At 47.4% G+C, this 26,761-nt stretch overlaps 1 protein-coding gene across 1 annotated transcript in view; it reads right to left on the bottom strand.

Annotated features, from left to right (window-relative positions):
• Positions 1-2,800: 2,800 nt before the first annotated feature.
• Positions 2,801-26,761, bottom strand: part of GPC2 (glypican 2) — a 238,017-nt gene continuing 214,056 nt past the window's right edge. Inside the window, exons 8-10 of the mRNA XM_069646425.1 lie at positions 14,858-14,994; positions 12,390-12,568; positions 2,801-4,460 (exon numbers count right to left, since the gene is read on the bottom strand). Coding sequence (XP_069502526.1) covers positions 4,240-4,460; positions 12,390-12,568; positions 14,858-14,994 — 537 coding nt within the window. The 3' untranslated portion in view covers positions 2,801-4,239. The remainder of the gene's footprint in view (positions 4,461-12,389; positions 12,569-14,857; positions 14,995-26,761) is intronic.

Below are 26,761 nucleotides of genomic sequence, written 5' to 3'. Positions count from 1 at the left end.
CAACTCCTGGACCGTTGGTTTGCCCGGTGAAGCCCTGCTGCAGGACCGAATCATCAAGTTTATCTCGACAGAGAAGCCCCTTCAAGGAAGACTTCTTCCCTTGAGTTGGTGGGACCAATCAACTCGTTAGCCACCCGGATACCATTCTCTGAGCTGGTTTGGATTAACCAGGAGGGAAGGACACCAGCTTGTGTGCTTGACGACAGCTACTCGAACTGAAGATCTTCCATTTCGCCAGCTTATTTGACCCGTCCCCGTGCAGTGCAGGATTCCCCCGACGTCCTCCCTCTTGTCCCCACGACTGAGGCTCAGGAACAGTGAGATCTGCAGGAAATGCCAGGAACCAACGTCTTCAGCTGCATCTTTTTCTGCTCCTTTTCCCTACTTAAGGAGCCCTCCAGCCTCTTTTCATTTGCAGATGGGTAGCAGGTGCAAGTGGATCTAGGTCACCTGGCCTAAGCCCCGCACACCTGGTACCTTCCTGCCTGCCATTCTTTTTCACCACTTAGCAAGCCCCGCCCACCTGGTGCCTTCCTGTTTGCCGCTCTTTTTCACCACTTAGCAAGCCCCGCCCACCTGGTGCCTTTCTGTTTGCCGCTCCTTTTCACCACTTAGCTAGCACCACCCACCTTCTTAGCCCTGCCTCTTCCTTCCTGCTCTTAGCTATTAGATCAAGGGCGTCTCTCGCCCGGGCGTCCTAAGGGAAGGGCAGACGAAGAAAAGGGGAATTCCTGTTTGGACCTGGAGGACCCAGGGCCCGACCACCTGCTCAGACAGCAGGTAGGCATTCACCAACATGTGTTACTCCCTCTGGCCCCCACGTGATGTTCCCTTGTGCCCCCCATTCTCGCACACAGGTGTTGCCTGTTTTGCTTGATTCTTCTACCCTACTCCCCCCTCAACCCACTCAAGCCTACTTCTGCAGGATTTGACTTTTATGGACTTCATTCATTCATGATGCGTCACCCTTTCTCAACTCTCATGGTGAACTTCTTTTGCATCTTGTACTCATGGTGGCCCTGATTCATGCTGTTCCCATCTTCATCTTGTATCCTGGCTTGCAACATTATGTGTTACTACTGACTTCTGCAATTGTATTCACTCTTCCCATATGCTTCTCCACTCTTTTGACTGCTAACTCTCTGTTCTCTCCTCCTTTCCCTTCTTCCTTTTTCTATCTCCTCCCCTTACTTTCTTCAATGCACTTACTCTATCAGAATTGTCCCCGGACCTAGTATGATAGCAACCTCGTCTGTAGCCTCCTCCCTCCCCTTACTGTTTTTTTCCTCCCCACCACCCCTCCAACACTATCTGAAATGTCGTCAGGCCTAATATGATAGTTGCTTGTTTTGTTCCTCCCCTACCTTTCTGCACCCCTCTCCCTCACCTCTTGTTTTTTTTCCGGCTCTACCAGAAATGTCGTCAGGCCTAGTACGGTAGTCGCCTGTCTGTTTCCATTTCCTTCCCACTCTCCCCCTCCCTTCCTTATTTATGTCTTAGCTCTTGCACTATCTGAAATGTCGTCAGGCCGAGTACGATAGTTAATTTCACATCCTTACTGTTCATGGCTTGTAAGAATGTCATTGTTTTTTCCCTTGTTCCCTCCCTTGCCTTGAAGCGCTTTGAAACACATTGTGTATAGGCGCTATATAAATAAACTATCAAATCATATATCATATCATACTAAGGTACTGTGCCAACCCGATTGAGAGAACTTACCTCTCGCAGTGAAAGTTTGTGAAACTTTCCTAACTAGCAGGCCTAATCAGCTTGTGACTCAACATATGATTCTTTTTCGTACAAACTACTTCTGAGAACATTCGCAAATACTTTACCGTTTACTACATGAACTGCTCTTTCCTATCCAAGACACTAACCCATTGACTTTGGCCTAGGCCTATTGAACTGAATTGAGTCCTCTAGTGAACTGAAACTATTTGCACTACCTAAGAAAGTATTTGTGATCTATTCTATTAACTTGTGCCTTTTTACTCCCATTCAAAGTAACTGAAATGCCATTTTGCTCCTATTTCAGAGGAGCCTAATTTCCTCAGAAACGTATTGGTTTGGTATTGAAGTATATTTGTGTATAATATTAAGTTGCCTCCTTCTAGTGGATGTTTTCTGACTGTGTAATAAATTAATAAGTGTTTTACCAAGAAACCTTGAGTATAAGTGTCTACATGAACCACTGTGATTGTAAGACCTCTATGCAACCTCTTTTACTGCTCTCATTTCCTGGCTGCTCAGTTCGCTACCACAAACTGTGTAGTACAGACTTATACCAAAGGTTGATTTTGCTTACACCTGTAGTCCTAATTGTATGTGGTGGTCCCAGAGGGTACTGCATGCAATTATGCCTAACACCATGCATTTTAGATCTGCCCATTGCTGGCACGCACAATTTTCACATAACAATACAAAGCCATTCTTGAACTTCGGTACCAGATAGCAAGATTATTCACAACATGCACATTTACAATCATTTGTGGATGCAACAAAAAAAAAGTAAAGATCCCATCCTGGAGATTACCCTTCAAATGATGTAGGATGAGAGGAAAGTGCACCCAGTTCTTTGTACAAGCACAAATCAAGTAGGCACCATACTGACCATCTTACCATAAACCTGATCTGCAAATGGCTTCATATTCTTAATTAGTCGCTCATGTTTAGAGATCAAAACTGTATTGGACTGATTCTGAATTGCTAATGTAACCTTCATTTGTAACTCAGGGAAAACTTAAAAGTGCCTTCCATTGTTAATGAAACTATGAAATAGAAAAAGGCACCAGGGAACAGGTTATAAAATCAATAAATTAAAACTTTATTGTGTATTAAAAAACACAGATGCACACTGACCCACGGCCAGCTTTCCATTATCAAATTAAAAAAGTACCTATAGAGAAAGAGACATTACATTGTGCTACTTAGAGAGAGAGATCGAGAGAGAGCGAGAGAGACAAGAGAGAGTCAGACACAGTGACAGACAGACACACAGAGAAGGGATGCAGTACCATTTAGAGCAAGGGAGAAGTAGACAGATGGAGGATGTGGTCGCAGAACAAAACAGTGAGGTGATAGACACATAGGACCTACAGCCGCTTGGAGTGCAGAAGAGAGAAATACTGACAAGGATAAAAACACATGCGGAGACACTGAGCAGGAGAAATAAAATCAGAGGGCAGCAGTGGAGTAAAGATGGCGAGGGAATCTCCTGAGAGTCTCTCCCAGGGCCAGTCCCTATTTAAATGGCAATAATAGAGTGGTCGCTGTGGCGCAATCCTCAAAGGTCCATCTTGCTTGGTTGGCTCTTGTTTACAAATGAGGATGTTGGGTGAGCACTTGATGGAGCATTTGATGGACAGTGTGGCTGTGGGCTCCTGGTCTCTCTGTCAGCAGAGACCTGGCCTTCAATTTTCCAAAAATCTCTCATGGACTCTCACTCTCTTAAACCCCCTTATCCCTCCTGGAAGACATAATATACAATAACATTAGAAACCTCCCCTCCCGCCCCTGGAATAAGATAGTAAGCCAAGCCAAGCTGGGCACTGCCCCGGCTCAGCAGATGTGAGAAACCATTTCCAGCCCCTTCCTTCCCCATCCCCTAAGGAACAGGCCTTTCATAGCAGTAAACCCCTTGTTCCCCCCTTATTGTGGACAAACCCCAATATAAACCCAGAATACTGAGAAATAATGCCTTCCACTCTTGTAAAGCAGAAAGGTCGAAGTGCACCGGGCACTTGTTAACCATGTCAAACTACCCCTCTGCCCCACTCAATTTATGAAACCCCCGCCCCCCCAACCCAGCAAATTATCTTGATCTTAAAGGGCAAACCACAACCACCTTCCACAGAGTGATGGTGGAGCACAGGGTGCAATTTGTAGGCCAACGAGGGTGCATGACATCAGGGTAACTGGCACCCAGTTCACCCTCTGATGGCCGTGGAGACTTGTAAATACAAGATATTGCTAAACCCTTGAATATCTCCAGCGTAGTGTTACACCAATACTATTAATGGCAGTCCAGGATACAAAAAAAGGGGATCATGTGTATTGTTAGTAACTGGAGAACCCTTCCGATGCAGAAGAAAGGACAATGAGACCAAGTCTATCTGGTTAGGATTCCTGCCTGAGACTGATCCTTCTGGTCGGCACAGGGTCAAATGGTTCCTGATCTGCCTGTGAGGTTTATTTGCACGCAGCTGCTCCACTGGGAAAGAAGAGAGGGCCTGCTAGGAGCTATCGCCAGCACCAGGTGAGCAAGAAGAGGCCCATAACCACAACTGTGAGGGATGCTCTGCCACTGTGGCCATTACTGCGATCATTTTGCCGACTGCCCTTGCCAGGCCGTTCTTTCCGAGTGGTGCGGCCTTCATCAGGTCGTCCTCCAGGGTTGGTCCCCACTGGCCGGTCCTCGCTGTAGCGCTCACCACCACCAGATCCACCGCTACCATCGTCATCTGAAAACAAACACATCCGTGATCAATCACTGAGCTACAATCATGGAGCTCATAACAGTACAGCCAACTACTAAAATGTTTTCTGCATTACAGAACGAGAAGCTGTAACTAGTTCTGACTAGTTAAGAAGAACTAGTTAACTACATAAATTAAAGATCTAGTCAACAAAGAAACCTAAGTTGAAGCAGTTAAGGTACTCTGGGCACTGCTGCAGTTGTACCTGTTGTGAGTGTGGCTGTTTGTGCTGTAAAAGCTTTGTGAGTAATGGAGGTTTGCCCTGCTGCATATGATGTGGGCCAGGGGGATCTTTGCTCTATTGCTGATTCTGCTGCACACAGTTTGGGTGTGTGAGAGAAACATGTGTTGCTGTGGCTTGTGCAGTGCTAGTTGCTTTTGATATAGTTGGCCATTCTATTCTTCTCTCCTCTCTTGCCTTCTCTGTTTTTCAAGACTCTGTTCTCAACTGGTTTCACTCTTATCTTTCAGGTCATACTTTCTCAGTCTCCTAGGCTCATCATCCTTCCCCTATCCTGCCGCTCTCACACGGTGTCCTCCATGGTTCTAACCGTGGTCCCCTTCTTCTCACACTCTATAGCTCTTCCCTTGGGTCTCTTATTTCCTCCTTTCGGTTTTCTTACCGTCTACATGCTGACAATTCTCAAGTCTTTCTATCTTCTCGCTATACTCACCATAATCCCTCTAAAACAGAGGTTCTCTTCCTTCCCGCTAATACTATTATTCCACTTCTGTCCCCTCTCTCAATCTCGCTTCCCCCCTCCACTCTGCACATCACTTCTACTTCACTTAACTTGGGTGTTGTCTTTGATACTTTACTTTCCTTCTCTTCTGATATTTCTGTTATATCACGTTCCTCCTGCTACCAACTGTACCACATCCGGAAAGCCTGTCGGTTCCTTACCTTTACTGCCTCTAAGCTCTTCTCTTGTTTCCTTCAACTTTTCTAATGTTCTCCTTTCCTTTTTGGTCTTCCTTCTACTCATCTTACTCCTCTTCGCTGTTCTGCTCATGTCTTAAATTTGCTATCGCACCATGAGCCCATCTCTTCTAATCTACGCTCTCTATAATAGCTTACTTTTGATTCTTGTCTACACTTTAACTCACTCTGGCCCTCATTACGACCCTGGCGGAATTCGGAAAACGATGGCGGAAATGCAATACCGCCATCGAATAGCGCTCGGTGCGACTATGACCCGTCACCGCAAAGTACGATGCCATTAGCGACACCGTAGTGAACGCCAACGCTAACTGCACCAAGCACGCGCGCGCGCGCCATGCCAAACCGTAAACACCACCATGGCGCAACGGTACGCCAATTCCGACCCCAGCGGACATGTACCTAACGCCATCAAGCATGGCGGAATGCACCATTCCGCCATGGTGAGAAGTACGGCATCGCGAATCAACCGTAAACGGCCCCACTGACTGCCCGTACACCGCTCCCTGCCCACAAAGTACAACTCCCCGTAGGTGCAACGAAGCCACAATGCAACCAGTGAAATGCACAGTCACCCATGCATGCCAACGAACAAATGGACCTCAAGAGGGGCCAATGGGAGCTGCAGGGCACAGATGGCACGAATACAGAAGCCATCCCAATGGACATGACCACAGTCCCCCACCAAGAAACGCACGCAAACTCAGGCACCTGTGACCAGCAATATTCAGAAAATCACAACATTCCACCAGTCCACCTGGCTGACCGGCATCTGTCACACAAAACCCAATCCCCCGCCCCTGAGCATGACAACATTCAAACTGTCATATTGGCAGCCCCCATCCCTGACCTCACGGGCTTCGTAGGCAAACGCGCCCAGTACAGGACCACGCAACAAAACTCCGAAGCTGGAACCCAATGCAGATCCCCTCACAATACATCGCTCCCCAAATAGGAATATGCCACATCACTTGCAAAGAAGAACGCTACACGGCCCATATCAGAATAGAATTTTAATGCACATCAATATCACCAAGCCCATACAGCCATCAGGCCATGAACTCCAAAACACATTTCACCATTGTGGGCTGCATCCGCAAGAAATGACCAGCCACTACTCGTGTGACGCCCTGTTCCCTCATGGTACACAGAGCCACATACACGTACGAAAAGGCAACATGGAAGCGCACAGAACCGCAGGGCCGTCCCAATGGGGAGGCACTAGTCCAGCTGAAAGGCCGAAATGTTGCTCCGAGCCACCAGTACTGCGTAAGGGCATGTGGCCCATTGGCGATCGTCCCATAAGATCGTAATGCTGCTCCACTGATTAACACGAAGCAGCAGGTGTCGGGACTAAAATCCATCTGCAGGAGTGGCATACAGATGGCAGTGGCAAAAGGGGAGGAGATACCTGTCAACCAAAAGAAAAGAAACAGAATAGAATGGCCATCAGAACTACATTCGAACAACTCACTTCAATGATCACACTAGATCCACAGCCATATGCATGCAAGCCCACTCCAAAGGATCATCACCACCCCAAAACCACTTGCGAATCATAACTACCTATATCGAGGTGAAAACACCATCACAAACGAGTGTACCTGTGCATGCGCCTGTGAAAACAGAATCCTTCAGATGGGATTGGTAACGTGCATGGACACAAGTGTCTGAAGGCGCGTCGAGACAGGGAGGGCTCAACAAGGCCAGATAGACGATGGTCCCACTATGGCAGCCCTGCATCACATAGCGCAGGGGGGGCGGACAGATCCCAAGAAGCCCTGTACATGGCAAACACTGTATCAAATCACCTGCCCATGCATCCATTCATCATTCCCTCATCCCGTAATGAAAACGCCTGAATATTTACTCACATAACATTAGAAATATCCATTGAGTCTGTGCGTTATGCAGCCTGCAAAATCCACAGTGCCCCAGCACGTAATTCCAGTCTAGTGAAGTAACATGTATTTGGGAACGTCCTGCCTTATCGTCCACTACGCAATTGCGCATCCCATACTATTCATATCAATCATAGCATTCTCGCCATGGCCCCTGTCCCAAGGACATTGAACAATAGAACGTTATATTTGCAGTCAGACCTGTGGGCATCTCCTCGCCGCTAGCTGAAAACCGAAAGCGCCGCCCTTCGAATTCCTCATTTGCAACATCACGTCGAAGAGGCATCTGTGGCCGTTTGAAAACACTAATTAATCCATCGAGTGCGGCAGTGTGTGAAAATGGCAACTGCCTTCACCCACGAATGGGACGCCCCGCCCGTCGTTGCAACTCGGTACAGTGATGAATGAGGGCCCACCGTTACTCGAGTACTACGTTCCACTGACCCTTCACAACTCTGTTCGCGACTGCACAGATGGTACGTGAAACAATGGGACCACAACAGAATGAACATATCAACCAATGTCACACGGCCATCGGGTACAAATACAAGATTGCAATAGCAAGATGCCATTCCACGAATTGCAGCGTTGTGCGCGGGACGTGCTCGGCCAAAGGGGAGAGCAGTTTGCACAGGTGGAATGAATCACCACAGGTGGAGGCCATTCAGCCTGGAAACACATAAATTTCACGCCCAGTCTCCTCCCACAACCACTCCGAAATGCTACCGGCAGGACTCGCGATGTTGGCCCTGGGGGACTTGATAGCACTGCAAGTACTCCAACTCCAAGAAGAAGACGAACACCAACTACAACCGGCCGCACGGAGGAGACGCAGGAGGAGGAGGAGGCCAAGGCAGGGCCAGCAAGGGCCGCCAGCACAGCCACTACCACCACGCAGGCAGCCCGCAATCCCACGCCTCCGAGCACATCCGTTCAACCTCACTGATGAACAGATCCACACCCTCTACCGTTTGGACCGGGACACCATAACCGCCATTGTGGACATGACACAGGCTGACCTTGTCAGCATGATAGATAGCCCAACCGCCATCCCACCCCTACTGAAGGTGGTGTCTGTACTCCACTTCCTGGCCACAGGCACCTACCAGCACACAGTCGGACAGTTGCATGGCATATCACAGCCACTGTTCTCACGGACACTATTGCAAGTGCTCGATGCCCTCCTGAAGCACGCAGACGACTACATCTCTCTACCACGCTCGGAGCAGGAAATTACCAACACAAAAGTGGGATTCCATGCACTTGGCGGCATACCGGGTTGCATTGGTGCCATCGACTGCACCCATGTGGAATTGGTCGTCCCACATGCCATGGAGGCCCAGTACCGCAACCGAAAACAATTTCATTCCCTGAATGTACAAATGGTGTGTGACTCCAACAGGATCATTACACATTGTTGTGGCCGATTCCCTGGATCAACCCATGATTCTATGGTCTTGAGGAACTCTACAATACCACGCTACATGGAGCGACACGCAGGGAACAGATCCTGGCTACTCGGTGAGTCTCATTACATGCATGATAATGTGGGGTATGTGATTCGGCAATGACCTGGCAGGAAGGGGGCGGGGGTGTGCGTACGTAGCAATGGCATTCCACATCATACGTTTCTCGTCCACATACAGGTGATGCCGGGTATCCACTGAAGAGATGGCTCCTCACACCAGTCCGCAACCCACGGGACCAGCATGAGGAGGACTACAACCATGCCCACTCACGTACCCGTGTAGTCATTGAACAGGCATTCGGCCTACTGAAGACCCGTTTCCGGTGCCTCAGCAGGTCTGGCGGGGCACTCCTGTACCGCCATGAGAAGGTTGCAAAGATGGTGATGGCATGTGTCATGCTCCACAACATGTGCGTACGTAGAAATGTGCCCATGCCCCCTGACGCAGAACTGCAAGCACCTGATGATGGTCATGATGAGGGTGGGGATGTGGCAGCACCTCAAGGAGTCTGCGAGGCACCGGAGGGCCGTGACATTCGTCAGCATCTCATTGATGCATGCTTCTAGCACTCACGCCTGGTGGCTGATACATGGACACGGGATGCGTGGCACTGTGTGTGTCTGGTACATGCACAATATGGACTGTACGCCTATAATGGCCTAGTACACAAAGATCAATGTCCACACATCTCATTGGTTGATCGTGCACTTTTTATGGCATATGTGATATCATGTTGTACACCCTATCGACCCGCCACCCAAGTGAGCCCAACACACCCCCTCCACCCTCCCACCTCCCCCCCGAACACCAGTGTCCAAAGATGCTCATCGTCAGTGGGCAGTCGCTATTGCAAGCCCCCTCTGCGGGTATCAGGGGCACCCCTGCCTGTGGAGCGCAGGTTCCTCCCAGATCTACGTTGGGGGCTGCCCTGGACGGAACTTGCAACGGATGATGTCTCTGCCTGCTCACGTCCATGCATGTCCCTAAGGGTTTGCAAAAGCTCAGTGAGCACACGGCGCACTGCGGCAAGTTCGGCACATACGTCTTTGGACGTCGCATGCAGTTCCCCCCTCAGGCTCTCGGTGCTTCTCTCCATTTGGACTCTCAGGCTCTCGGTGCTACTCTCCATTTGGACTCTCAGGCACTCGGTGCTACTCTCCATTTGTGCCCTTAGTGTCTCTGTACTTCTCTCCATTTCTGCCCTAAGTGTCTCAGTTGATGTTTCTATGTCTGCCTTAGTGCCCCCACATTCATCGGCATGGTCCTTGAGGAGCGTGGCCAGTTGCTGCTGTTGCACGATTAACTGGTCGAGGGACTGTTGCCTCTGCTGGGCCATGGCCATTTGCGGGGGTGTCACAGAGGGGCTGTTGTCCTCATGTTGCCTTGCCACAGGGCTTGTGGGGGATGGCCAGTCGTCGTCTTGTGGGTGCCCCTGCGTGGTATCCTCATGGTGTACGGGATGGAACAGACAGGGGGATTGGGACAGGTCATGGATGGATCTGACTTCGACATCCCCGTCTTCTGTGTCGGAGCATGCTGCCATCAATGGGGTGTCACCTATGGTGCTGCTGCCACCGGAGGCAGTGCCTTCTGTGGCATCCGTTGGGGGGACCTGTGGTGGTGGTGTTGTGGCCATGCTGGCTGCTGGGGTGCCTTTTGATGTTCCCTCCTGTGTGCTGCCACTTGATTTGTGCTGCTGCCGTGTCTTGATGCGTGCAGCTGAGGTGGAGGGTCTTTGGCCGTCGGTCTTGGCCCTCTTTGCAGGTGTGCTGGTAGGGGTGTCCTGGAGCTCGTCGTTTGGATCGGACCCTGTGGTGGAGTAAAGGAGGGCGAGGGTTATTGGTGGGTCTGTGGGAATTGGAATGGCAATGTATCACATGCATTGGGGTGGTACCTGAGGGTGATTTGGGTCGGGGCCTTGGAGGTGCTTCCATTTGTGTGTGGAGTGAGGGTGCAGTTGTTTGGCAGCCTGCAGTTAGGGTGTGCCTGCTGCACGTGTAGTGCGTGTTTTAGGGGTTTTTAATTATTTATGTATTTATTGTGGGTTTTACCGTGCGCTATCAGGCCAATGTGTGTGGACGTTCTCCTGGACATGTGTTTCTGTTGCACTATGGGGACACATGGTGCTTCGAATGGATGGACTTTGTGGATTTAGCATTGTTTCATTAGGCCCACCTACCTGAATCTTCGGATGTCTGCACTCCTTTCTCCATCCCTCCGACTCCCTCTATGCTCTCCATTCCGATGGTGGAGGCACAGATTTCTTCCCAGGGGGTCAGCTTGATTGGTGATTCCGACCCTCCCCCAGTGGCTGTGGCAATGTTGCGGTTGGCAGAGAGTATGCTGCGGACGCGTATCCGCAGGTCGTCCCACCGCTTCCTGCATTGCTGTGGGGTGCGGGGTGCGGTCCCCACCGCACTTACCCGCTGTGCCACCAGAGCCCATATGGCCTTCTTGTTTGCGAGTGCCGTCCTGGTCATTTGCGTGGAGAAGACGACGGCAGCATTCTCCTGGAGGGTCTCTGTTAGCACGGTGAGTTCCTCACGGGAGAAGTGGACCTGCCGCTTGCGGTCGCACGCTTTCTTCGCTACTTTTCCCATTTTTCTTGGTTTCGCTAGGGTGGATGACGGGTTGGGTTGTGTCTCAGGGTGGTGATTTTAGTGGTTGTGTGGTTTTAGTGGTTTTATAGGTGTACGGCGGGTTGTTTCCCGTTCCAGGCCCGTGTTTTAACTTCCGTTTCCGTATATTTCCGGTCACCGTACTTTACGGTAGGCGCACACTGCGGTGTCCGCTGTGATGGGTGGCGGTATTGCACCTAGGGCGCCGTACGGCGGCGGTGTGGGCCGTTTTGGGGTCATTTCCGCCATCGCGGACTTTGCACTTCCGCCATGCCGTGGTGCTCGTGCCCGATGGGTCGGAATGGGCCGCACTTTGCTCCTTCTTGCAATGGCGGAAACGCTATTTACGCTGTGGCGGTCCGGTCAGTCACTTTCCGCCAGCGTCGTAATGAGGGCCTCTGTATCGTCTTTAAATACCTCTATGGCCTGGCCCATTCTTATCTATCTTCTCTGAGCTTCTCCTATTCCCCAACATGTTCCTAACTGCCCCATCCCCCCGCACCTCTCATTTTCGCTCGTTTAGTTTGCTTGCTCCGGAGCATTGCAACACCCTCCCTCTTACCTTGTGCTCTACTTCTTCTCATCCCATCTTTTAAACCCGATATAACGCCTAACATCTCTCTGCTTGATCTTTTAGCGTGACTGTTAATTTTCACCCCATTGTACTGTTTATGTTTTGTGAAACGCTTAAGCGTTAAGCACTGAAGAAATAAAATAGAAATACAAAAGTACACATTGCGTGTGATCAGAATGTGCACTGCTTTTGCTGGTATGGGTACCTATTATCTGTGTGCAAATGGTGCTTGCACGATTGATGGCCGAGCTGTACATAGCGAGCAGTCTGGGAAGAGCGGTGTGTTGTGTGTAGCTCATCATTTGGCAGCATGTGTGGTATCTTGATTAATGCCCTCAGTTTGGCATCTGATGCTTAGCCAGCAGGCTTCAGTGCATCACTCACAGGGTACATGGCTGTAGCATATACTCACAAGCTCCGTCCTGGAAGTCTACGTCGTTGCCACTGAACGCACTACGTAGGCGATTAGTAGTGACACGAAGCTGCATGATCTGCTGGCGTGTGCGCAGGTCCAGCTGCTCGATGTTTACCTCCACCTCAGGGTTATTGATCTGGCTCACCAGTCCATCCCCAGTCACATCTGGCAAGTACCTGAGAGAAGAAGAGGCAAGTAGAGGGGAACACAAATTCAACGTAGGACATTGAGTAAATAACCTCTAAGCTAACAGGCCGAGCCTTTCACAGTTCAGTACAAAGGTGAAAAGTGGATGTGTGTGTGACAGCGGGACCGTGGAAGTATTGGGTAGACCCTTGAAATCAGGTGATACCCGCTCCACCATCTTGACACCCAACTCAAAATCTGGGGATTCTGCCAACAGCAGACAAACAAAACAGCCTGAAGATTATTTAAAGGGCAGGATCTACAAAAGATGAACATACAAGCGACAGTTCACACCTTCCCAAGGTAAACTGGGCAACTATGTCCTTACAACAGGGACACTGCAATGTTGGCAAATAAAGGAAACACACAGACATCTACTCTGACCCTGCAGGCATTAAGCCAAGGAGATACAATATCCAGAGCTCTTGCTTTTAACCCCATCCCCTTCGTACCCTAAAAACCTTGCAGATACATCGTTATGGGATGGCAATTGGGGCTCATGCCCAGGGCCCCCACCAAGGGCTGAGGGGTCCAAATGGCTGCTTGATTTAAATAAGGCAGTGCCCATTTTTAACATGCTCCAAACCTGCTGCCTGGACGTTATTCACAAGTATATTCTGTGCCGATCAATTACAGCTGTAAAGCTTTCTTTGTTCACTGTGGTACACAGAGGGGGGCAGATTCTCAAATCTTGTTTGGCGCATGTTATGAAATGTGCTAGCGCACCTCATCACAGTACTCTGCTGCCTTCTGTGAGAAGGTTGGCATTCTCACACACTGTTAGCACTGTTTAACTATTGCCCGATCTTTCTTTTTATGTAGACCATTTTGGTGAAGTCGTCATAGACATTAGAGAGGTGACCATATATCCAGTCCTCTGCCGAGAATATTTTCAGGTGTGCTTGATTTGGCACAAGAAATGGGTTGCAATGTTCTACAATTTCAAAGGTACTTCTGCACACCATGAATAGAAGTCAACAAGTCTGTGCTGTGGGTGTATTTAAACTTTAAAATACAAAAACCAGATGAAATCTTTTAAGCTCACATCAATTAATATTCTGGTAATAATTTACATTCTCTGTTTGCCTTTCATGTTTTTACATAACGTCAAGGTGGGTTATTGTGTGATTTGTGTACTTTCCAAGTCAGTTCTACAAAACAGGGTAATATTTTAGTTCACAAAAATGAAACATTCACCAATATAATTGCAGCTGGCTGCATAGTAACATCTGAGAAACGACGTGTCACATGCAGAACGGGCTCAAATCCTAGATTCCCCTCTTACGAGCATGTGAGATCCCGGGCAACCATTTCATTCTTTAGCTGCCTAATCTGTCAAAATTGCCATTCTCTAGACATTTCAAAATTGTCAGCCCCTAAGCGTGATTTAGTTCTGCGGGTATGTTTTTAAAATAAAGAGGCACCCATGGCATAACAAGCTGTAGTGTTGGGTCATGTATAATAATAGTGGCCTTGATACATTGCACACCACAAAGTGATTTGTTTCTTCAGTGGCTAATATACCTCTTGAAAAGAATAGTTCTCTTCTACTCCGTCTATGTTATCATACATGCATCTTTCAGGTAGCTTCTAATGTATCCCCACTATCGATTCTATTCAATGGTCAGAGTACCTCTCCCATTGCTTCCAATCTATCCCCATACGTCAGCACTTTTACATGTGGTGCGAGTGCTAATATAAGCCCTCTGTCTATGCTTAGTTATCTGTACCTTCTTTCGGCGACTACTGATCTGTGTCCTGCATCTAAGACTACACCCTCATTGTGGCTGCTATTTATAAAATGTGTCCTGTACCCTTGTCATGGACTGCTAATGTTGCCCTTGAAATATTGCTTGTGTATTATTCAGATTCCAGCAAAGCCGAAATAAGGTAAGGGGACTGGAAGCGAGTAGCCATGCATATTTTGATTGCTGTGAGGCAGCATAACAAGCTGTTATTGGACTGAGGGCAGGGGCATGACCAACGTTTCTAGATCCCTTCATTTCTTTGGTTCGGGGGGAGGGGCCCAAAGGTGCCTGTGCCCTGGGTCCCAAAATTCCTTAAAATTTCCGTGTTCCATTCATCTCAACTCACCAACATACCTAAAAGGTCCATTCTAGTCTTGATCGGCCCTACACATGATTGGCTTGTTTTGCCTATCCTTGCATCTTAGTTCTCCCAGGCAAGTAAACCACCTTCTGCTGCTGAGCTCTGTCTTGCCGCTCTACCAGAACCCACAGTTCAGAAGTGCCCTGGGCGTCTTGCGCCTTTGCCTTTACCTGCCCCGAGCCTGGCCATTCCAGCACTTGTCCTCATTGGTCACGTCAGCCGCGACCTTGTCGTCACTGCAGAGGGTGTGCGGTAGCGTGACCCAGAAACGCTTCATGAGCTTCAGCTTCTCCTTGACATCTGTGATCTGAGAGAGAGAGAGAGAGAGAGAGAGAGAGAGAGAGAGAGAGAGAGGGGTTTCAAACATGAAAATTCTGGGAGTCTGGCGAAAAGGAGGCAGACAAGTGGAGGGAGAGAAAGCTAGTAACACAACTACTTCACATATGAGGAACCTCACAGTACAAGAATGGAAGGAGTACCCAGAAAAAAAAGGAGTTAACTGGGGCATTTTTGTAAATGCTAGCGCACTTGTGCATTTGCCCTGCTGCAAGAAAAGGTTATCATTATACATTATTTGGTGCTTGATATGTGTGTGGCACCAATGTCTCTGTACAGAGAGTAGACTGTGGGGCTGGGAGGACAACATCTACGTTACTGCAGAATTCTAGGCATAGTGACCTTGCCGCTGAGGTAATGGGGCTGCATTTCTGCTACATGAATAAAAAAAACAGGAAGAATGGTGGCAATGCATTGCTTGACACTCATTTGAAAGGCAAATACAAGATGAAAGATGTTTACACAAATACACAAAAGGGCAAAAAAGGAAGCAGGTTGAACCGTCCCAAATAAACAGTTGAGTTCTTTTTATAGACTTCTGTATTTGAGGAGGAGGTTTAGGCAACTCAATAGGTTCCTTTACTTGAGCAAAGCAGCAGAATATCTGAAAGTAAAAGGTGTTCTGGCAAAGACACCAAATCTTGGGAACCAACAGCAGGGTGGTACAAGGGGCCGGGGACTGCTCCAAGCTGGTGTCTAGTCAAATGGTCGACAGTCAAAAGGTCGACACAATTTGGTCGACAGGACAAATGATCGATTTTGTTTTTTAGTTATATATTTTTTTTTAGGTTTTCGTTTAGGGAAAAAAAGTGGTTTTAAGCAAAAAAAGGGGGTTGGGGGTGTGCCCCCCAAAAAAAAAAAGTGAAAAAGAAAAAAAAAATAATTCGATCATTTGACCTGTCGACCTTTTGGTGTCGACCATTTGTCCTGTCGACCATTTAGATTCAATCATTTGTCTTACAACCCTCCAAGCTAGTGGATGCTGGACCCATAGCAAGTATATTATGGATCACCAGACTACCGCAGCAGGGCCCCTGTACTAAAACTGGGGCCCACTTACAGTAGGCATACACAAATGGCCACCATTTAAAGCGGGCCAGGTCCATACCACTTGAGGTTACCTCTAATCCTAACAGTGAAGCACCTAGAAAGCCCTTCCAATTCCCTAGCCAGAGCTAATCACACAGCGTAGGAAGGTATACATTTCCCTACATACAGGCAAGTGTGGAAATACATATCTTCATTCAGCGCCTCTGCGGAAGGAAACATTTGAAAGTATGAGTCAGACTAGCGGGTGGGGCGTATACAAAGTTGCACTTGAAACATGAACAGAATGAAAGGATATGTACATATATTATCTGCATGAGGAACAGAACAAACCAACATTGTTCTTCCTCTCTCCTTACCATTTCCAAGTGAATCAGTACAGACAGAGCTAGTTCAGATGGTGGCAGACCTTGATATAAGCTCAGGCCAACCCTTTTAGACCACCTGACCACAAGCACATGGCAAATCATAGACCAGCCCACACTTCACAGGTTCAATCCATGCCACTCACCACCACCCAAAGGGAGAAAAAAACAGACTATAAAAGACAGATTGCAAAGTCAAAGAGGGATAGGTGTTTGAGAAGGAACTGGAGAAAGGTGGAGGAAGGGTCCTTTCGACCCCCCTGTACATTCTGTATGGAATGAATCGTATGCTCATCCAATCGCGGGAGACGTCCCCACGTTCTGCCCTCTGAAGACAGAGAGCGGGAGCCATTGGAGGACACATAGAGACTTCATTTTATACTTCCCCAAACTCCATCGGTTTACTAGGCTGCACAATGATTTCCAAAAGCCATCTCTCCCACTGTCCAGTGCCTCACACAGCCAGCCCAGCTACCCCCAACACCTCCTCCTCTGTCTGCATCCCACAAGCTCTTTTCTCGCGGAAGCCCAGGCACGAATTGTTGCCAGATACAGTATTCTTTCTCTTCCTCTGAGCTCACTGCCCTGTGTGTGACCGGAGCAGAACCGCCGCCTGTGCCCATCCGTCTCCACAAACCTGTCTATGCCCTCTCGACCCCCACCTCAAGAAGTCACAGTCCCCCAACCTCTCTTGATGCAGATACACATCTGACCCTCATTTTATGAACAGGCCATCCACCCATCCCAGGTCTAATCCCCCACCGTTGTATTTCACTAGTAAACCTAACACATGTCGGCTTCTATCATGGGGCATCAAACAGAGCAAAACGTACAAGGTGGGCACCTGGGCCCAGCCATCAGAGTTTAACGGTCCTTAAGGTTCAAAGAGCAAAATCAATCAGATATCGAACAAAATGAACTCCACAGCATCCCCATGACTGTCCACGTTTTCCCATTGTTATTTGTTGCATGCCTTCAGTTCCTGTTTTGCTAAGATAGATTAGTTAGATATGTTTCATCGTGCGTGTCTGACCTTCACCCCACGGATATGAGCCCAGCTGACCCACGTGCTGCTCAACGAACACCCAAGCCTCGAGCCAGTCCGGTCCAACTGTCCCTTATGTATCCATACTGGTACTGGACATTGAGCCTATGACATTCAAGTATTATGTACCTATATCAAATTGCCAGCAGTGACGCGTTTTCACTCTTATAATGTGCTGCTCATGTAATGTTTAGCAGAGCGCTCTCAGAGCAGCAGAGTTCTCTGCGTGCATCTTATATCTGTTATAAAACTTTGTTCAACTTGCAATCTATCTCTTGGTCTCATTCCCTACTGGGGTGTGTCCATTTATTTCTAGTTTAGGATATATGTTTGGGGATGAGCCCATCACTGGCAAGTGAGATCTCTATTTAGAGGAGAGCTCGGAGGAGAGTGCTGAACATTGGAGGGAGGAGGTTACATTGGTGGAGAATTGTTATTGTCTAGAGTGAGGGGCATTGAGGATGTTGGAGGGAGAGGGCTGAGGTTCGATGGAGAAGGGTTACCATCTGGAAAGAGGGATTTATTGAGGTGATTAGGGAAAGAGTTATTTCGAGAGGAGGGGTTGAGGAGGTGAAGGAGAAAACCATTTCCATTTGGGAGCAGGATGGTATAAAGCAAAAAGAGGGAGGCAGAGTTATAAGACCTGATGAGGAGGGAAGAGAGCAGGCCTCCTTACAGCCTGAGAGACCAGCGAGTGTCTTGCCGACCAGGTCAGTCAAGGGCAGTCTTCAGAGGTGGGATAAAGTAAGAGATGGTTCAATCTCACTGTGGGATATGAAGCCTATAGCTGGGGTAGCAAGGAGGGAGTGTTATGGGGACCAGGGCCCTAGCACTGGGAAGTGGTCAACTGATAGCAACCTCCCAGAGCCCATCCCGGCAAGCCCTTTGCAGAGTGGAACAGTGAGGAGGAAGACCCATCTATGTGATGTGTTGTTCCTGGAGGCCCGCCTACCGTAGACTCCCTGGAAGTGGGTTTGGGAGGCCCAGAAACATACAGCATGCACACAGAGACCAGGGTATTCCACTGGACATAGGAGGAGGGCCAGGATGAGCCAAAACCAGGAACCTTGTAAGAGAACTTTATTTTACCCATGATCCACTATTGAAGAATCCTTCTTCTGTTTCAGTTGTGAAAATCAACTTTATCTTCCTGAGAACTACATCCGAATGTCAGCCTTTTTGTGCTTCCCACTCACACTGCTTGAGACAGTGTGAATTGAAATAAAGAGAAATTAAAGGGATAGGAAACGTAGGCCCAATAGGCCTTTGAGCACTGAAAGGGAACCACAGTGATACCATACATTAAAATCTTGGTTTATGGACAATACAACTTATACAAAGTAACCTTTACTAACCTCCAGGATTACTCAAACAAGGGTTAGATTGGGTTATTAGTTATTGTTATGAATGTGCTATGCGTCTACAAGTGACCATTAGAATGCAATTTCTATGAGTTGTTTTGTGGTCAAGTCAAATTAAGTACCTCTCACCAGGAGCTCAGTTGGGTTCTGGGGACCACAGATGCATACTCAACGTTTTATGGTCTATCTGAACAATAGGGGACTTCTAAGAGTCCCTCCTGGTACCACAGCCATGCTCGTTTCTTGCTGTCAGAAATAGATGGTATGCAACCAACCTAGGCATCATATAGTTCGAGAGAATGAGTGACTTTCAGAGTTGCAGGATTGGTAAAAAACTTCCATAGAAGTCAATGGGCCTTCCACGGTATTGGGAATAATTCAGTTAAGACTGCTTTACCCTACCGGTGCGGATTCTGCAGCAAAAAATCCCAGAGAGGACCAGAGGAAAACTCAATGAAGAGATCCAGAGGTTGGAGGATAAACCATAAGCCCCAAAGGAAGATGCAACATAACAGCATAGCAGGAAGGCCCTCAATGTAAGCCAATGGAAAATGTGACTGAAACTTGCTTCACGAGAATCTCAACCATAGACTGGAAGGGTCTCTGCGGCTGGGTATCTTCAATAATCAACCACCCCAGGACTCAGAGGAAGGTACTCACAATGGCAGTTTTGACAAAAGCAGATCCAGCACGGCGAAACCAGTAAGAAAAGGCATCTTTCCTAGGTGCAGTTTACAGGATCCGATACCCAGGGCTTTGAATGATGAGCCAATGACTATCCACACAGCCATGTAAAGGAACAAATGGGCTTCCAGCCAGAAGGAAACAACCCAGTGTTGAAGAGAAGGTAACCACTGAAGTTGACTTTTGGCAGTTCAGTGGACAAAGAGTGATGGCAGCTCAGCAGAAAAAAATCCCACGACAGGGATAATGGCTGGTGGCACCAATAAACGTGCCAAGCAGCAGAATAAGTTGGGTATTGTTGGCTCAGCACCCTTCCAGGCGACGGCAGCAATACATAGACAAGCAGAAGACACTGGCGGTAAACGATGGAAAGCAACAGTAAATGGCCCAGAAAATGGTTCCAGCATGAAAGGCTTGACGCAGTAAATGGGAGGAAGTAGCCGAAAAATTCAGTAAGTACAAACTGGCCATCTAGAAGCAAAAAAAGGCAAACTAGGATACGCCCAAACTGCTATAATCAGCTAGTATGGGTTAACAAAACAGTAAAAATTGTGGGTGCCAAGCTAAAACTCCTTCAGCAAGAGGCAAAACAAATCAGTAAGAGAGGGAAGCAGGAACTAGTCCGGGCCTTAAATACCACTAATCACTAGAGTGGGCCGGGGCAAAGGATCAGATAACCAACCATACTGTTTGGTCAGTAGGACTGCCACTCAGCGTAGATCACCCTCCCCGGAAGGAGAGCCCAGGGACCTACACTGGCCTAAACCCATTTAAACCAATATGGAGGCTCCCCTTCATGTGGGCTCAAATGGAGTCAGAACGGTCAGGACAGCAAATGTGTGCCTCCCTTGTGGTTTCCCTGAACAAAGGGAGCCTCAAAATACAAAATGGAAGGATGAAAATAAATACATTGGTAGTACAATAGTTACAAAAAAGATACATTTTTTTTATTTTTTATTTTTTATTGGTTATATTACAAACCTTTAAAAAGAAAGAAGCAAGAAGAAAGGAAAGAAGACAAAACCAAGCTATGCATTCTACATTCATCACAAATCGATACCAGTCCTCCTCCCATCATCTGGTTCCCATAACTTGTGCTAGATGCGGATCTCAGGATCTCACAACGAGCGGGACCACCGGGCTATCGTGTAAACGTTCCTTTATAGCACGAAGGAAGGAAATCAAAGCATATAACAACGCTCTGTTTGCTCCATCAAACATAGCTTTCCACCAGTCATCACGAGTGAGGCACTGAGAGTTCATTATTAGTGGGTTGAAAATGTTAATTCTCTCAGACTCAAACTCGGAGCACGTTATGATAAGGTGTTTAAGTGATTCCTTTGTGTTAGAACAGAATCGACACACAAGGTCCGAGTCCGAAGATTGGGACCAGTAGCAAAGACGTTCTTTAGTTGGCATAGCGTTCAGCCTAAACTGAAGGTAGGCGGCCCGGGCCCACTGGTCCGGGAAGCAAGCTAGATATGGAGTTACGTTTCCGTAAGCTCTTGCTTCGGCCGGTACTTCACGCATCGATTTAGATTTAGCTCTTTTGTCGCAAGTCTGGATCCAGTCATTTCGCCAAAGTTTCAGTTTTGCGGCATCTGGATTTTCGAGCAGCAATTGCATCGAAATGTCATAGAAACTGAGTACATCATAACATGTCTTATTCCATTGGAATGCAATTGTGGGTGCTTTGGCGAACTGTAGGCTGTGAAGAATCTTCATTTGAGGCAAAACGGTGTTAAGGTTTACTTTCCTGAAGATGCTTAGAAGATTCCAAGCGACCCTCGCTTGCATCGATATATAGCCAAGTTCATATCTAATGCAAACAGTGGAGGTGCCTTTGGGTAGGTGGAGAACCCTGGTCCAGAAGATGTTTTCTAGGGAATTCCACATTTCAAACCCACATCCAAAGGCATTTTCGCCAGCATAAATTAGAGAAGGTACCACCTTCTGCTGAAAGAAGGTTAACGTCGGTCTTAAGGTAAATTTCCCACATTTTTTGTTGATTATGGCTGCTTGGCACGCCAATTGACGGCATTTGTTCTTCACGGAGTCCACCCAGGGAGCGTCATTTCTGCTGGCACTTAGTTGCATTCCTAAGTATCTGGTGTTAAGAAAGCGTCCGATGGGTTCTTTGTTCACGTACCAGTTGAATTTTTGCCGGTTTAAATTGGAACCTTGCATTCTTTCAAGGACCATTATTTCGCATTTCCCTCTATTGATAACTAACCCATTATCTGTTAGGTATTTTTCCACGGCATTTAATTTGCGCTGTAAACCTATGGGGGTTGAGTCTATCAAAATGATATCATCTGCATAGACTAAATAGTCCACATGGGAGCCATGGAGTTTTGGCGGGAACGTGTGTAGGCCACTAAATACGTCCTTGATGTCGGATATGAACAAATTAAATATGGTTGCTGCAAGCGGGCAGCCTTGTTTGACACCTCGGGAGGTGTTGATGGGTACAGATAGATTGCCTTTTTGATCTAGGCGGACTCTGATGGTCGTGTTCGTATGGAGTTCATGAATAGCGGCCAGCAGACTTGCAGGGCAATTCCATTTGGTCAGTTTAGTCCAGAGTAGATCTCTGTTAATACTGTCGAACGCCTGAGACAAGTCTACCAAGGCGAGATAGATCTTGGCATTGGAGCGCAAGGCTTCCATTTTCAGTAGGTTTAGTATTAATAGGTTAATGCCGCAGCCCAAGCCTTTGACAAATCCCGTTTGTCTAGGGTCCATCTGATTGCATTTTGTTGACCACTCAGTCAGTTTTTGTTGAAGGAGAGTGGCATACACCTTGCCCAGTACGTCAAGAAGTGCAATGGGTCTGTAGTTCTTAGGATTCCAACGATCGCCTTTTTTAAAGATAGGTATGATCACTGCTGATTTCCAAGACAGAGGGGTCTTGCGGTTGTTGACGATTCTTTTGAACAGTAGCTCACAAAAGGTAGTCCATAGTTCTGGTTGGAGCTTGAGCGTAAAGTTTGTTAAGCCATCAGGACCGGGGGCTCTAGAGTTGTGTAAATTCCTAATGACTCTCAATATTTCCTCATAATCAAAGGTCAAGTCCCAAAGTGGCAGCGCTGGTGGGCTCCAATCAGCGACCTCATTATTGTTATAAAAGAGGTTGGTATAAAAAGATACCCACTCAGACTCAGAGACCAGGTTTGCCTGGAGAGCATGTTGAGGAGCAAAGTTGTCCTTTATCAGTCTCCAATAATCAGCAGCGTTAGAGCTCTTCATTTTTGATAGCATCAACTCCGCATCATTCTGTAGCATAATAGATTTATGGGACTTAAGCCAGTTCTTATAGCTTTGTTTGAAATTTTTTATAAGTCCATTTGCAGCACTAGATGTTTGTTTGTGGGTCGATCTTATCTGCCAACGTAGGAGACGTTTCCGTTGTTGCACTTCAAGATCAAATTTATGTTTTGGAAAAAAAAGACTATTGGCCATGTGATTTTTGCGTTCTTGATATTGTGTTAGGAGGTGGCTGTATTCCGTGAGTTCGGAAATCTGGAGACCTTTCAAGATATTACCTGTCTCAGTGTGGTCTAGTTTTAGGCGAATCCTACCGACTCCTGTTCGAGTTGGAAAGGCCCAGCGATCTTGAGGTCTTATGTCAGTTGCCGCAAATGACAGTACCACCATCTCGTGATCGCTGTGTTGCATTGATCGGACGGACAGTCTGGATGTTTTCGTATGAATCCCACTGGAGACAATGATATAATCCAAGGTTGAATTTAGGTCGCCTCTTCTCCACGTGGGGGCAGCAGGAATATCGCCTACCGTTTGACCATTCAATATCATCAAGTCGCGTAGTTCCATTTCCAGAGACCATTGAGTTGCCAATTGAGATTCTAAATTGTTGACAGTCTTCTTGTGACCTGGTGTGTCCTGATGGTCAAGACAATCGATATTAAGGTCTCCACAGACTATTAAGTTAATTAGGGGGCAGGCTTCAATCTGCTCGTCCAACGCCTTGGTGACTTCATCTATGAAGTTTGTAGTTCCACTGGCCGCGTGGTTCCAGTACAGATTAAAGATGCAGATGTTAGTTGTCGCATCAGCAGCCATGCTGCCCACCCCGACCGTGGTCACTTGAATAAATGGAGAAATAACAATTGAGTTTAGGATCCGAAGACCTGAATTAATCCTAACGGCTACCAGAAGGCCTGACATTGGTCTTCCTCTAGTCTGTTTGAAGGCTGGAATATAGGCAATTTCAAATCCTTCCAGAATGGGTTTTTCACGTAGCCATGTCTCCTGTAGGCAAATAAGGTCCAAGTCATCGGCCCAGGTGGTATTAAACAGATGAGTGAAGCCCCTTGTGTTCCATGATCCCAGAGTAAGGGTTTTGTTGCTGGAAGGGTGTTTGAGGACCTGGCGTTAGCGAGGCGTGATATTATTTAAAGATTCAGCGATCCACGCCCATTCCTTCTCTTGACCCCTCGGCAGCATATCAGACCCTTGCAAAACTTCAGTATGATGTGTTTGACTGGCACCTGAGATTGTAATCTTGATGTTTTTTAAGCTAGATGTCTCGTTCACGGACTTGCTGGTATTCTGTGCCGGAGGGAAGGATGTTAAGTGCGGAACTTCAGTGACCCTCTCACAAGAGCGATCAGATGGGTTATTGTGGTCTCTTCCGACCTCCAGCAAGATCGCAGCTTTATTCAGAGCTTCTTCTGGAATCCGTGTAGGGGCTAGGGAAATGTCAAAGCCCAGCGACATTAAAACTGGTCCGGCTTGGAGCAGTGTATCAGCTATCAATTTGGACTGGACATGTAGAATAACTGCATCATTTTTGCTTTCTTCAAGAAATTCTACAATTTTTAGATCACCAGATTCTATTGCTCGCAGGCTCGGTACTAGATGACAAAGCCATAACACATTATGGCGATTCATTATCAAGTCATCAGCAGAGTCGATACGTTCTAGAAGTACTTGGTGGTAAGTAGGCTCATTCTTCCAATATTTGTTCTTGAGGGATTCGTTTGTTGTTTGCTTACTCAATGATAAGTTTCTTTGCGACCCCCCAGTAGCCTTGGGTTGCAGCAGCTTAGGCAGGATACCCCTAGAATTAGAGCCAGATGAGTCATTTTTAGCAGCTACCGAGGATGACAGGTTGACACAGGGAGCAGAGGGAACTAGTGACTCAGGATCTTCCATCTTGGATTGGCCAGTGTTGCGTGGGTCACACGTTTTACGGCGTTTCTCCTCTAAAGTCATGAAGGGTTGCGACCAGGTGTCCGTGTCGTCTATGGGAGTTGTGGATTGACCAATTTTTTCACCTAGGGATACAATTCTGGAGGACTTCGAGGCTGGCGCTTGTGGATGAGTGAGATTATGTCCAGATGGATTTACTCCAGTGTCAGGCTGGTTAGTCATGTGAGGACAAGCAGCACTCAAAAGACCGGTTGAATTGCCAGGCTGCTTGTGTACATTGAGGGGGCTCGCCGGTAGAGTGTCAAACTCAGCAGCCTTCTCCACGTCCTCAGCAAAATCCTCTTCGTATACAGACATGTTTAGCAGGTCCTCAGATGTGCCACATAAATTGATTGTAGGATCTGCGATCAGGTCCAGATTGTTAGATGCAGCATTTAACGGAGGGTCTGATTCACCCTTTGTTTCTTTTGAGATTGTTTTATTAACAATTACATTCACCGTTTTTATGTTACGCAAAAATTTCCTGGAATGATTTCCTCGGTTCCTTTTTTTTGTTAGTATGTTTTTTGATTTTTTGGCTTCGTTGCCTCCACAGTTTCCAGTTTTTGGACCTGTAATGGGGCCGTTCGTGGGGTGCTTAAAGATGTCATAGACTTCAACAGCGGCGTCATTTCCGTGATTTTGTGCAATATTGGACCCCTCTTTAGTAGAATCAGGAGCAAGATTTTGATTGGAGGAGGCAGCCAATTGAAAGTCCAGAGGAGGCAAGGTCGCTGCGGCTTGAATTTCCACAATAATGGCCTGAGCATTGGTCAATTGAGGAGGAATTGGATCAATGGCAGAGGGAGCAAACTCGTCCGTTTGCGAATCTACAAAGCATGGAGCCGGCAGCGACAAATATAGATCCTGACCGGCTTCTTGCGGCGCTTTTTCATAACAGGCCAGCTTATTTAAACTTCGCTTTGATTCAATAGCAGTGGCCTCTGCTATTTGGGCACATGTGGCTAGTGGGATCCGAGCAGATGAACAGGCTACAGGTTTGTCTGGAGTCTGGGAGCACGGTAATCGTTTATCTTCAGGAATTCCAATATGGCCATGCTTATCGATTTTTTGTTGAAAAAGATGTAGAGCCTGTTTTGCCACTTCAGCCAATAATTTTCTATCCAAAAAAGCGTTTTTGTTACTGTCTATTAGTGCACCTAACGCCAATTCAGCCTGTTTGTCAGTGTGCAGAGAAGTATTTTTTAAGGTCGTCTGAGAGATCTCCAGTTCAGCGATCTTTGTATTCATGCCAGAGATTAAGGCTGTTAGGTCTTTCAAGTTGTCATTAATGTGTTCGTACATTTTCAAATATGGAGCCAAAGCAAGAGTAGTAGATGACATAATAATCGTCTGAATTTCTTGTATGGTTGGTAAGGGGCGATCGTTTCCAGAGCTGACCGTTGGGAGGCCTGTGGATCGCCTTTTATTCAACGGAAGGCGTCTGATTTTTGGAAAAGGACGCTCCATAAATGATGAGTCCGATAAAGATGAATCTGACGTAGCATCGGAATGGGAACCCATGATTGAAGAGCAATTTTGCGAAATAGGGGAGTCAGCTCTTTTTGCTGAAACAAGTTTCTTCTGTGAGCACTTGATGTTCGGAGAGAGGCTCGAGCGTCTGTGTTTTCTTTGATTCACCTTGGTCATAGATACGCTCTGCGGAGGACTTTTATCCCACAGTACAGGAGGGGGCGCCTCGACTACAGAGATCGTGGATGTCCTGACATGGGCTGTAGCACCCGGCGTAAAGTTTTTTAATGCCGAGTTGTTCAATCTGTTTTTATTCAAATGTTTGAGGTCCATTAACAGCTTATTCACAACTTCCAAGGAATTTCTTCGATTGGTAGAGTCTTTTCCATGCTGGGCCGGCAACCTCTCCCGCTCAGCGGTTGTAAAAGAGCCACGGGAGAATGATTCCGGCTCCAGATTTTGCTCTGGTTTGTCCGCTTCGTTGAATGTAAAAGCTGTGTCAGGGAGATAAACATCAGGCATTGTGTTCTGTGGCGTCATAGGTGACGG

This window comes from Ambystoma mexicanum, chromosome 1p (assembly GCF_040938575.1).
Source record: "Ambystoma mexicanum isolate Mex_15411 chromosome 1p, UKY_AmexF1_1, whole genome shotgun sequence".
In the NCBI taxonomy this organism is placed as follows: domain Eukaryota; kingdom Metazoa; phylum Chordata; class Amphibia; order Caudata; family Ambystomatidae; genus Ambystoma; species Ambystoma mexicanum.
The sequence above is the reverse complement of the archived record's forward strand: the minus strand, read 5'-3'. Positions and strand labels throughout refer to the sequence as shown.